The sequence below is a fragment of the Apium graveolens genome, chromosome 8 (assembly GCF_009905375.1).
Source record: "Apium graveolens cultivar Ventura chromosome 8, ASM990537v1, whole genome shotgun sequence".
Classification (NCBI taxonomy): Eukaryota; Viridiplantae; Streptophyta; class Magnoliopsida; order Apiales; family Apiaceae; genus Apium; species Apium graveolens.
The window spans coordinates 41225564-41239324 of NC_133654.1; the positions used below are offsets into that span (position 1 = coordinate 41225564).

Below are 13761 nucleotides of genomic sequence, written 5' to 3' on the forward strand. Positions count from 1 at the left end.
ATTGTTGAATCCTGAATTAGTATTACGATTATTTTAAAAATATTTTTCAATGATCGATCCGTATGGATGTCAATAGATATATATATATTAGTGATATAACCAAAATTTTATATCAAAATAATTTTATTTGGTTAAGCATTTTAACAGTCAAGCAACAGTTTGACTAGTACAGCTAACTAGTATTGAATCTTGAATTTGTGTTTCGATTATTTTTAAAATATTTATCAACGATCTAACCGTATGGATGTCAATAGATATATATATTAGTAATATAACCAAAATTTAATATCAAAATAATTCTATTTGGTTTGACATTATAACAGTCAAACATCAATTTGACTAGTATAGCTAACCAGTGTTGAATCCTGAATTAGTGTTACGATTATTTTAAAAATATTTTTCAACGATCGAACCGTATGGATGTCAATAGATATATATATTAGTGATATAACCAAAATTTCATATTAAAATAATTTTATTTGGTTTGACATTTTAACTGTGAAACATCAGTTTGACTATTACAACTAACTAGTGTAGAATACTTAATTAGTGTTACGATTATTTTAAAAATATTTTTCAACGATCGAACCGTATGGATGTCAATAAATATATATTAGTGATATAACTAAAATTTCATATCAAAATAATTTTATTTGGTTTGACATTTTAACAGTCAAACATCAGTTTGACTAGTAAAGTTAACAAGTGTTGAATTCTGAATTAGTGTTACGATTATTTTAAAAATATTTATCAACGATCTAACCGTATGGATGTCAAAATATATATATATATTAGTGATATAACCAAAATTTCATATCAAAATAATTTTATTTGGTTTGATATTTTAACAGTCAAACATCAGTTTGACTAGTACAGCTAACCAGTGTTGAATCCTGAATTGGTGTTACGATTATTTTAAAAATATTTTTCAACGATCGAACTGTATGGATGTCAATAGATATATATTAGCGATATAACCAAAATTTCATATGAAAATAATTTTGGTTTGTCATTTAACAGTCAAGCATCAGTTCGACTAGTACAACTAACTAGTGTTTAGTTCTGAATTTGTGTTTTGATTATTTTAAAAATATTTTTCATCCATCCAACCGTATGGATGACAATATATATATATATATATTAGTGATATAATCAATGTTTCATATTAAATTATTTTATCAAAATATTTAATTTTTTTCTGAAATTCTTGAAATGTCACCCAATCAAATAAATGCTGACATTAATATGGTTGAATCATGAAATAATATTTTTTAAAAATTTAAATTATCAAACTTCATGTGCTAATTTACGACGGAATCCGTCATAAATTATTATTTGCAAAATTTGAGAAAAGTCAAATTTACCGCCCAAATTTTGGGGAAAAAGTTAAATTTCACTCTTTGATGACTTACGACGATTTTTAATTTCCGTCGTAAATTGGATTTCCAATATTTTCTGAGACAAATATTTCGTTGTAAATTTAGATGAAATATTTTTTTTATTTAATTTCAAGTTAAAAATTTAATAAAAATATTTAACTTACGACTAAATGTTCAAATCGTCGCAACTTCAAATGTTTTTTATTTTCCCGCCAAATTTTTTTGGGAAAAAATTGAATTTTCCTCTTTGATAACTTACGACGAATTTCAATTTCCGTCGTAAATTTGACGATCCGATTTTTTCCGTCGCAAATATTTCGTTGTAAATTTAGAAAAAATATTTTTTTATTCAATTTCAATTTAAAATTTTAATAAAAATAATTAACTTACGACAAAATGTTTAAATCGTCGCAACTTCAAATTATTTTCATTTTTGTTTAATCGTGTCGTGCATAATTTTATTAATAAAATACTAAACTTACGACGGTTTTGGGTTTCGTCGTAAATAATTACGACGTTTTAGTTTTTTTCGTCGTAAGTTGGCCGCGCATTTTTTTCCGTTGTAAGTTGGCCGTCGTAATTGGCCCATTTTGTTGTAGTGACTCTCGTACTTCTCACAGACGGCGCCAAATGTTACGCCCAGATCCTTTCGGTCGTGTGAACAGGCTTCGGCTGGATTGAAGATGACTTCGGCCGTACTTGAAAGTGAAGAGAATGCGAGGGTTTAGACCCCCGATTCACCTCCGGTGTGAGAATCAGAATCTGGCTATAAAATTAGGGTAGTAATACAAGAGAAGTAGAGTGTTGAGAGTTTGTATCTTTTATCTTACTTCACAAGGATTTTTATACTCAATCATCACATGAATGTTCTTCCGTTACCAACTATTAAGGAGGGAGTGAAAAGGGGGCGTTATGTCCCTTGCATTGTCCAACGGTCCGCGAGTAGCAGGCCTCGACCTGGGCTTCCATGGGCCTTGGCGACGCGGGCCTAGAGGTCCTTCGGCCCAGTAGCACAACCGCTTAATGGGCTTTCGTTCAATGAGTCTTATTGGGCCTATAACCAACATATACATTAACGAGCATAATCAATTTGGGGGACGAACTACCTTCTTGAGCTTGGGTGTTTTTCGAGGGTGAATTGATTTGAACGTGAATCTTCTAGATTATCTCGATTTTATTTTGAATATGTGTCCCTCGTCACTCGCCTATTGTTTTGGGTGTATTTTGCTCTTAGGTCAAAATTTATCCTTGGACTCTTTTTTTACTTCGCCTCTTGTTTGTAATAGCCCGTCAACAAATTTTAAAAACCCACTAATACAGTCCGCCAATATTGTAGGACAAAATTTTAAATTTCTTTGTAACGGTTTTATAAATTCGTTGCAAATTGTTAATATGTTTGTTAAAAATATGTTCTTTTGTAATAATTTTTAAAAACATTACAATAATTACAGATTTGTCAAAACTATTTAACAAATAGCAACGAATATTTATGAACAAATTTTGAAGCTATAGCCAATTTATGATGTATAGAACATTCATAAAATTCTAAACTCACAAATCCTAAAATTCAGTTAAAAAACCCGAAGATAGCAGCTGCGGGTTACCTACGATAAAAAAAAAAAATTCAGTCAAACAAAACCCTAATTTTTATTTCAAAACATTTGACTTTTCTCGTATGATAAAAGACCCTTTTTACTCTGTAAATTGAATTTAATGTGGTGGTATGAGTTTTGAAATATTCAACACAACTACGGGTTGTGATTGGGGAACAAGTCTTGCATGCAATGACACATGAGTCTTGATGGTTAAATATTTATGCCTATCAGAATTTGATTAATATGTAGATGATTGTGCTTGAATAGGCCATCGTATTTTTATAATATAATTGTGGTGTAAAATAAAAAAATTCATTCTGGTGTGACTGGTTGTCTTATCAGTAATTGTTGATTAATAAATAAACTTAGGGACCATTTTACAAATATTCAAATCCCTGATCTTTGCACAGCCTGTTAGTATTCTTACGATGATGGCAAAACGTTATTCTCAACGTTCTTTGTGTCTTCCAACAGAGAAAGCAACGTCCGGTAGTCGTAGACAAAATAAATCTATAAATGACTATTACTTATGCCAAGTCTGAAGAAAACAAAAGGCACAATGATGGCCTCGTTAACTTATCTCTATCTTCTTGTTGGTGTTCCTGTCCTATTCATACTTGTTCTTCCCAAACTTCTAGGTAACTCTAGATCAAAACTGCCACATCCACCAGGTCCATGGGGACTCCCATTTATCGGAAACTTGCATCAGCTTGATATCTCCATCCTTCCGCACCAACTATGGAGACTTTCGAAAAAATATGGCCCAATTTTGTATCTCAGGCTTGGTTATTTACCAGCTCTTATAATCTCTTCCCCGGAAATGGCTAAACAATTGTTGAAAACCCATGACTTAATTTTTTGTAGCAGGCCTAACTTCTTCGGGTTGAGAAAAGTTTCGTACAATGGCACTGATATAGCTTTTGCTCCATATAATGACTATTGGAAGGAAATGAGAAAGATTCTCACCGTTCATGTTTTTAGCTCCAAAAGAGTACAATCTTTTCGTTTGATTCGTGAAGAAGAAGTTTTTCACATGATTAAACGAATTTCTCAAAAGGCTTCAGCAAATGAAGTTTTAAATTTGAGTAAGATCATGATGCCACTTACAAACACTATAACTTGTAGACTAGCTTTTGGAAAGAAGTTTGATGAAGATCACATGAAAAGATTTGAAGTGTTACTAAACAGATTAGGGGTTGTAATGGCAACTTTTTACTTTTCCGACCACTTTCCCTTGTTTGGATGGCTAGATAGGCTAACCGGATCTTCTGCACGGCTGGAAAAAAGTTTTCATGATATGGATTGGTTCTATCAAGAACTGATTGACGAACATCTCAGCCCATCTAGGCCAAGTTCGATGGAGGGTGATGTCATTGACATCTTACTTCAGTTAAAGAACGACGGCCAGATATCTTCAATAGATTTTACATTGAATAACATTAAAGCTGTTATAATGGTAAGAGACACTGTCGATATATGTACTCACACACACAGTATTTCTTCATGTACACAGCAATCTGTAGAACGGCTTGGCCTTGTAAAGGTTCCACAGATATTTCACAATTGGTTGAATTTTAAAACTTAATTTATACGTTTCGATGCAGAACCTATTTTTTGCTGGAACGGAGTCCACAGCGAACACAGTGATATGGATCATGACAAGCCTGATAAAGAACCCTGGAGTCATGCACAAAGCGCAAGAAGAAGTGAGGAATATGATGCATGGAAAAGAGAGAATACACGAAGAAGATCTTCAAAATTTGAAACTTCCTTATCTTGAAGCAGTTATAAAGGAGACCATGAGAATGTACCCCATTCTTCCCCTTATTCCGCGGGAATCATTGGATAGGTTGGTCCTAAATGGATACGAAATCAAACCTAAAACTATAGTATACGTGAATGTTTTGGCCATTCATAGGGACCCTGAGGTTTGGGAAAATCCAGATGAGTTTTTGCCTGAGAGATTCCTCAACAATGACATTCAATATAAAGGACATGATTTCGAATATATTCCCTTTGGAACTGGTCGCAGAATTTGCCCCGGAATGAATATGGCTGTTACAACCCTGGAGCTAGTTATTTCAAATCTTCTATTCTCATTCGACTGGGAGCTACCTCCTGGAATGAAGAAGGAAGACATAGACACTGAAGATGGCCATGTAGAAGGCCATGGTGTAACATTACATAAGAAATACCCTCTCTGCCTCCAACCGAGAATTTGTTGCTAGTGTTGCATAAACTATTCTGGTTTAATAGGACTGGATTTTTCATGTAGTCCTATACATGTGTGCCCGGTTGTTTTCAGTTATTCAATCTTTATATATATGTCCTGTGTTAATTGCAATAAGATATGTCGTCAACATACAATTTTCTTTCTGCGCCAATATGAACAGTTACGTGAAAAAAACGCAAGGAAAACAAGAAAAAAAAACCTTTTGTAGAGATCATCACTGAGATATAGTACTATTGCTGGGTACATGCCGTAACAAGCTTTAAAAATTGAAAAATAAGACAAAATTTTAAGTGCAAATTGCAATTGTTATATAATTAATGGAATCTTAACTGCTTTATTCTCATCAACCGCTTATTATTAAGTAATATTACAAGCAACAGTACATGGTCTTCATCTGAATGACGAGATAAGTAGATACTAAACGAATACAACACATGATGCAGCACTTTATTCAATTTAGCAACTTAAGGTCCAAAATCATATCTTGGCAAACTCGAGAGTGTTTTTCCCATCGTGAGATTTCCTGTAGAAATGTTTCACATAATCAGAGTACAAAACCTGTTTGTATATTGGTTTTTCTCCGTTCTTGAGCACCTCAGGAAGGGGGCCAATAATTTCTTCGGGTCTGGGGTTAACAAAGATCGGCACCGAAATTCTGTTGTTGCTTCCATTGGCTGCAACACAGTGCTCAGCACTTTTGTATTTCCCATTACTCAAGATTTGAAGAGCATCACCAATGTTTATTACTATTGCTCCCTTGAGAGGAGGTACGGAAATCCAGGTATCAGTCTCCATCTTTCGGATGAATAATCCTCCGACATTGTCTTGGAGGAGAAATGTGAGTGAGGAGACGTCAGAATGACGTCCGACTCCGATTGCAAGCTCAGGGTTTGGACAAACAGGATAGTAGTTGAGGTTGATTCTCGTTGAGCCCATTATAAGTGATTCTTTTGACTCCATGTCCACATTTAATCCCTGCATAAGGGCTTTTAGTAGCCGCTTCATCACCAACTTAGACTTCTCCACATATTCCATTACTTCATGTCTGAAACACATTGGCAATAGATTTGTTATGCACACTTCAAATGAATATTGACCCCCTAGGCCACACCCCAAGGTATAGGTTAATTATTCTCTTTGTTCCCCCTTAATATTTGGGTGAGGCACGGAGATTAAAATGTAAATCAAAATGATTAATAAAAAGCGTATAGTTTAGTGATATCTATCAAAATTAGTGAAGAAAAATATGTAATTTTAGAAAATGTTAACAATTAGCTAGATAGAATATAAAAAGGAAAAAAAAGCATTAAGGATGAACCAAAGGTTGGAGTATTTCTTTATTTTGATGGTCGTGAAAAATAAAGATTCTTGTTAAACTTGTTCAAAAAAGAAAATGAACTCACTTGCATGCAGATGGCCAAAATTCAGAAGACTTTTCATCAGAAACCAAGATACTAAGATAATCTTTCCACTCGAGAACTTTGTCTACTTTCGGAAGAAAGCTTGTTGTAAGCCTAACAGAATTTGTAGGAGACTTGTCTTGGGTAAACATGATCTTCTCCTCCACAGGCAAAGCAAAGAATCTACGGGTAGCTTCCTGGACGTTCTCAAGAACTTCAACAGGGACTCCATGATTAACAATCTGAAAGAATCCCCACTTTTCAGCAGCGGCCACAATCTGATCAGCGACATTGGGATCATCCAAATTGGACATGTCGATCACCGGTATGGACTCTTCCTTCAGGACTTTGGTCATGTCTAATCGCTCCTCCACAGGTTGAATATATTGCTCTGGTAAAGAGTCGAGCTGGAGATCGGAGAGACCCTTTGTTCCATGCCCTTTCGTTACTGCAAAATGTCTGTAATCGTTAGTGAAAGTTGGGGCCATTATTGTTTTTGAAGCAAGCAAGTAATTACTAGATGCAAAGGAAGAGTAGAGTATGAGACTATGAGTGTAGTTTATGAATGAGGTGCATGTAGTGATATGCTATTTATAGACTTCGTGGTACTACTTGTGACTGCCAAAAGTGTGCAAGCATAAATATCAACTTTAATTTTCTTGGTCATTAATTCTAAATTCGACAACTTGTATACTAGTAGAATTTAACAAAACGATGGTCGGATCCCTTCTACTAAAAAGCCGCCGCATATAGCTTTTCTATATAAAATATGTTAATTTGTTTACTAATTATATTATAGTTTAATAATATAGGAGAACACGGGGCAAATTAAATCACCAAAAACAGGCAGAAAAACATAACAAAATTATATCATTCTATTACGACTATATGAAAAATTAATTATTTACCTAGTAATAGAATTTATAAATAGTGCTGAGCATTCGGTCGGTGCGGTCCAAAACCGGACCGAAATAATCATTTTTTCTTGGACCAAACCGGACAGAAGTTATATTATGGACCGGACCGAACCGAAATTCGGTTTGATCCGGAACCGGACTAGACCAAAATTTTTCAAAAAAAAATTGCATTAAAAATTAAACCACAAATTATAAAAATCTAAAATATAATTAAATTAATGTGATATGTAAAGTTCTAATAGTCTATAAATACAATTACAAAGTAAAATTTATAATTATAATTATTAATATACATGTAAAATATATATAATATGAAATTATAGTATTTGTGATTTGGTATATTCGGTCTATTCGGTCCAAGCCGAAATATTTTTTTTTTTTTGACAAACAAAGAAATTTTATTGATTATAAATCATTTGCCAGTACACTTGAAACCTCAATAGGAATAGAAGTCCTATCGAACCGAATTTCTGAAAAAATTAGGACCAAACGGAACCGAATTAGCACAGTTTGGTTCGGTTTTTCGGTTCGGTTTGATGCTCAGCCTTATCTATAAATACAGAAATAAAACCCTGCATTAAGTTAATAGAAACTAGAAAACGGTGAATGCCATTTCGCTTGCCATCAATAATATTTTCAAAATTATATCATTCTATTACTACGCTCCGTTAGAGGTGGCCAATATACTAGTACGGAAATCAGCCAATCAAATCACACACGTGACACCCTCCTCCACTTTGCACAGCTTGCAACTAATTGTCTTCTAATTAAATTAATCAAAAATTGACTTGCTGCTACTATGCTACTTCACGCGCAACCAGTTCGACTCGCATCGACCCGTTCGACCCGCACGTCCCAGCACGTACGTGCTCCTCACGCGTCTGAAATTCTGCCGCCTGTTCCTGACCCGTTTAATTCGTATAACCCGCGAGCTGTGCACGAGTTTAACTTCCGTTATTCGGACTGAACCCGGCACGCCCCGCCTACTATAACGTGCCGTTTACGAATCTAGATGTAAGCAAACCGGCCCGCTGAAAACCCGGCTCGGCACGCACGGACAGCACGTATGGCCACCTCTACGCTCCGTAGACGCCCACAAGTGAAAGATTATGGTTATAATGATGATCTACGCCTTTAAAAGGTTAATGATCTTATTTTAATCAAGCCCATGGAATGCTCAGAGTAATAACCTACTTTCGTCTCCTCATTTTCTCTTTGTTAGAGTTTTAAAATCGGGTTAATTATCAAATAAGTGAGTGATTATATTCAAAAATTCAAGTAAGTCACTTATTACAAATTTAATTTAAAATGATTATTAATTTACTTAATTTGATTATATTTTGTTAAAGTCGAAAATTGAAATTAGCCAAAAATCGAAAAATATTAACACAAGAGGGTATAGGTCGTTCTGCGCTTCAATATAATTAAAGAACTTGTTTTTTGACTCATAAAGTCATGATGAAATCTCGTTTTTAATTTTTAAAGTATTGAAAATAACACAAGATGGGAGAATCAAAAACAGATTTTTTTCATGATTCCGTGAGTCAAATAGAAAGTTTTAGTAATTATATTGAAACTCAGTCCGAACTCTACCATCCTATGTTATCATTTTTCAGTTTTGGATAATTTTAATTATTAAATTTATCGAAATAATCAAATTAAATTAATTAATAATTATTTTGAGTCAAATTTATAACGAGTGATCTAGTTGAATTATTTGGACGCAATCAATCACCTACTTGATATATATATTTTTAATAAACTCTTGTTATACTTAAAGTATTAGAACTTTTAATAAGATTTTAAGAAATTACAACTTTTATTTTCATATAGAAGGACTAATCTAATGTAATGTGTAACGGTTCAACTGATTCATCCTTACAACTTATCTCGAGTTTCATTTAATTCAATATCATTACCTTGTCACATACTGAACCTCGTACATTCAAATTCAACTTCAATCTGTACGTAATTCAGGGCTTATTAAATAAATTTAGAGCTTGTTTCAAATTATAAATAGATTTAACTAATTTTATAAATTTTATGCTTAACATCAAAAATAATAAATTCCTAATTTGATTTACAAATCCCTTCCTCGAGATCCTTTTTTATACCAAATTGATGGATGAATCATGCATGGAGATCTAATACCCCTCGCATTAGGATTACCATTATGAATTCGAAAAAAAATTATTGTAGATTTTTTGTATTTTGAAAAATATCTTAAAATTTTTATCAGTTTAAATAAATTGAAATTTGTAAAGACTTGTACTATTAGAATATCATGATTTTAAGCTAGAATCGTGTCATGTCCAAGAGAATATCCTGACAGTCGTTGAAGATTAAATATACATTAAATATAGGTGATTAAAAAATTAAAATTTCAAAATTTCAATGTTAATTTATAACTTTAAAATAAATAAAATAAAATATTATTAATTTTCTTAAATAAAAATAAGTAAAACTTATTTAAAATTAAACAATATAATATTTAAAATATATGTTTTAAAATTATATTTAGCTTTATAAATAAAAATAAAATAATAAAATTTAATTTGATATCTCATAAATTTTTTTCAAACCCACCTTCCCAAAGATATGAAATCTGATTTCAAGTCAAGTGGGTATAAAAAATTAGTATTAGATTTCAGTAAACCAAACTATGTGTGTTTGGAATGAACGAAAATACGAGAATGACATGAACCAAACAAATCTTAAAAGTTTTATTAGTTTACATAAATTGATTTTCGCAAAGACTTGTACTGTTAGACTTTCATGATTTCAAGCTAGAATCGCGTCATGTGCAAGAGAATATCCTGACAGTCATCGAAGAGTGTATCTGCTCGTTCAACTGAATGTACCTGATTGTTAACGTCTGTCTTCGGTCAAATTTGTGCTACACTTTAAACTCAATAATGCACTGCTTGCCGCCATGCAAAGATGTTGAAACGTGCTAGTCGTCGGAGTGTTTGAAACGCAATTTGCGAGCAAGTTGTAAATTTTGGTTTAAATTAAAAAAATGAAGTGTAATTTTAAAATAAATTAATTTATAATAGATAAATTTTATTTCAAGTTAGCGTTTGTTTGTATATTCAATTCTTATTTACAGTTTATGTGTTAATGAAAATAAAAAGGTAATAAAACTTATAAATTGTATATATAATTAATGAAACTATTAAGTTATACGATATGTATCTAGTTAAACACTCAACCAACCACCCACATTCGCATATAAATTAATACCAAAAAAAATCTTATTCTTTCATCTAAATTGATGGGAATTGAAATGGCAATCACCATATTCTATTTTCTATTAATCTAATGCAGGGTTTAATTTCCGTATTTATATATGCTATTACTTTGTAACTAATTTTTTCATATAGTCGTAACATTCGGACACCCATGTTGATAACGAAAATCAAGAATTCAAATTATCACAAGTTATTTATCCAATATTTAGTAATTCATTGAAAACATCACATCTAAAATTTTCAGCATCATAAGAATTCTAGTTTTGATCCGATTTCCCAAAGGGGTAATTTTATATCGAATCGCAATTGCATTTTCAAATTATAGCATGATACATTTTTAGTCTAAACTAAATACATATCGCATATAAATTGATGATGTGGGTGTCCGAATGTTTATTTAGCAAAGAAAAAATTCAAAGTGGGCTCGGTTTCTTCATCAAACAGAATCATTAATTGCTCTTCACGATTTTTAGGTCAAGGATAACTTTTCTAATCTTGCTCATCATCACAGCAACAAATACTGCTCCGATTATTGTAGTCTGTTTCACAAACATATCATAATCTTTACAACTACACTAATGATGGTCTATGGAGGAAAATGTCCTGAATTAACAATCATTAAAAAGTTTGATTCTCGTATGAGTACACTGACATAAAATAATTCTAATTGTGGAAATAAGCACGATGGGAAAGAAAAAGATGATCTCGATAAATAAAATTAAGTTTGAGATTTTTTAAAAAATATAGCTTATAATTTAAAGTTGAACAGTGTCACATAGATAATATAAACATCATTTATAAGTTGCTAGCTTAAAACCCCGTGCGATGCACAATTATTTTTAAAAAATATTTATTTTATAATTATTTTATAATATTTTATTAAATATATTTTTCTAAAAGAATAAATATGTTTGAATAAGTATAGTCGGATATATTTCTTTATTATATTATAGTAACTAATTTCGATATATGTTACGCGGTATGTATAAATCAAACTAATTATTATTTTAATTTAAGACCAATTATACCGACTAAATCAAACCAAATATTTTCAGTTTTGATTTAATTTGTTTAAGCTCGAATATATGTTATAATTTTTTTTAGCCTGAAAAAGTATAAATTGTTTAGTTTTAGTTGATCTAAATATTTTTTGATTTTAAATTTATTTTATCGTTGAATAGTTGTATAAATCATTTTTAACCCTTGTGAATAGTATATAAGGTTTTATTTTATTCTAAGACTATCTACAACCCATAATTATATAAGTCCATTAGCAACCATATCTAAGTAATTATATTTAGTTTATTTTAAATATTATATTAGTCCAGTTTAAATATAATTTTTCTTTATTCAGGATGAGTAGTATATTATTGTAATTCACATTGCATGTATGTTTTAATCCAATGCAAAAAATTCAGTTAAGTATATTTGTTATTTTTGGCCGTATCAATGACATTATTTTTTTTGGTTAAAGAGGTCTAGCCTAGTGTATTAAACTAAAAGAAAAAAATATATAAGGGGTGATCCTTCTCTAAATTGTATGAAACAAATCTTCAAAAAAATAAAAGAAAAGGATCAAAAGAAAATAAAAGGAAAAAACCAAGTCCAACAAAAGGGAGCTTGGAAGTCTAAACAAAAAACCCAACAAAACTAACCGGCCAAGGACAAAAACCCAAACTGATTATGCTCCTCCCAGCACCAACCATACGCCAAAAATCCAAGACCAAAAAGCCCAGCCCAACTAAAAGGCAACAGGCCTAAACACAAACAAGATCCAAAGCAACAGACTTTTCCAACTGAGAGCTCAGAAAAATACACAAGACCCTTCTTCCACTTCTACAACAGCACCATGCAAAAATAATGATCCAGATAACACAAAGCATCGCCCAGAAAAAAGACATCACAAATTCAGGTCCCGCAATCTCGACCACCTAATTTGTAGACACAAAAACCTGATCCTTGGTAATCGCTAAACACGCGCTAATAATACACACAAGTATACGTGTTCGCAAGTAATACAAAATCTTTTCTAGTTCGTTCGGTGAGACCGGCTTGGTTAACTAATTAATTTATGCACTTAAACAACAATGTATGGTTATTATTTAATGCTAAGACGATAACAAATTGAGGTTGTTTATAACTAAGAATTAAACTAACAATTATAACTAAGAGAGTAAAGATAATTGAATTAATATATATGACAAACATGGGATTCTAACTTCATTAAATACTTCATTCAATAGCCTTATTGTTCTTAGCCTTAGCAGTAATGGTGATGACACTAATCAGATAACACGAAACTTATAAACGCCAACTTTCGTTGCACGAGTACCATACTACCAGACATCCATAAAAGAGATAGAAACTGAATAAATACCAATTATATTGAGACCCTATATATCTATAGAATTTGACAACATAACGGTTTAAGCACAAGTTATCTATCTTGATTACATAGGGCAAGTAAGATGGTTAAAATTACTTATGAATCATGCATAACAATGCATGAACCTATGCTAGCATGGCAGGTTCTAAATCCTTAAATTCACTGTCGCTTAATTAAAGATTAACACACTATTTTATAAGTTCGCGACGCTAATAAGACAAATACGCACAACCAATACTAGGTTATCATACAATCACCACACACTAAGGCATCGAAACAAATTAACTATAGAAATTTATACATAATTCCGTTAGAACCCCACGATAATGACTAGCCCATAATTGGACTCATCATCAACATGGTTTCCGGTGAAATCATGGTATAACAAACGTAGCCTTTATAACGAATAAACAAAATCAAGTTAACACAAGAGTATAGGTTCAACAAAATAAGAAATGAGCATCCAAGATTACAACTCAAAATAAAGATTCACCAGAATAAACTAGATCGTCTTCGCCTTTGTTGAATTGTGCTATAGGTCTCTTGTCGTCTTCTCCTTACACTCTGATATCTCTCGGACTTGATTCCATATGAAAAATG

At 32.0% G+C, this 13761-nt stretch overlaps 2 protein-coding genes across 2 annotated transcripts; one reads left to right on the forward strand and one right to left on the reverse strand.

Moving 5' to 3' along the window:
• The first annotated feature begins 3403 nt into the window (after positions 1-3403).
• LOC141678426 (5-OH-xanthotoxin synthase-like) lies at positions 3404-5299 on the forward strand. Its single transcript, XM_074484744.1, has 2 exons — positions 3404-4430; positions 4579-5299. Exons 1-2 carry the CDS (start codon positions 3504-3506, stop codon positions 5200-5202), a joined length of 1551 nt encoding a protein of 516 aa, XP_074340845.1. The 5' UTR covers positions 3404-3503; the 3' UTR covers positions 5203-5299.
• A 192-nt stretch (positions 5300-5491) lies between these two features.
• LOC141678811 (feruloyl CoA ortho-hydroxylase F6H1-3-like) lies at positions 5492-7173 on the reverse strand. The gene is made up of 2 exons (XM_074485216.1): positions 6611-7173; positions 5492-6252 (listed from the first exon to the last, which is right to left on the reverse strand). Exons 1-2 carry the CDS (start codon positions 7093-7095, stop codon positions 5685-5687), a joined length of 1053 nt encoding a protein of 350 aa, XP_074341317.1. The 5' UTR covers positions 7096-7173; the 3' UTR covers positions 5492-5684.
• Between the last annotated feature and the right edge of the window lie 6588 nt (positions 7174-13761).

Coding starts and splice junctions, on each gene's coding strand:
- LOC141678811 (XM_074485216.1), bottom strand. CDS start 7,095: ATGGCCCCAACTTTCACTAACGATTACAGACATTTTGCAGTAACGAAA. Junction 6,253..6,610: donor TTTTGGCCATCTGCATGCAA/GTGAGTTCATTT, acceptor AATGTGTTTCAG/ACATGAAGTAATGGAATATG.
- LOC141678426 (XM_074484744.1), top strand. CDS start 3,504: ATGCCAAGTCTGAAGAAAACAAAAGGCACAATGATGGCCTCGTTAACT. Junction 4,431..4,578: donor ACATTAAAGCTGTTATAATG/GTAAGAGACACT, acceptor GTTTCGATGCAG/AACCTATTTTTTGCTGGAAC.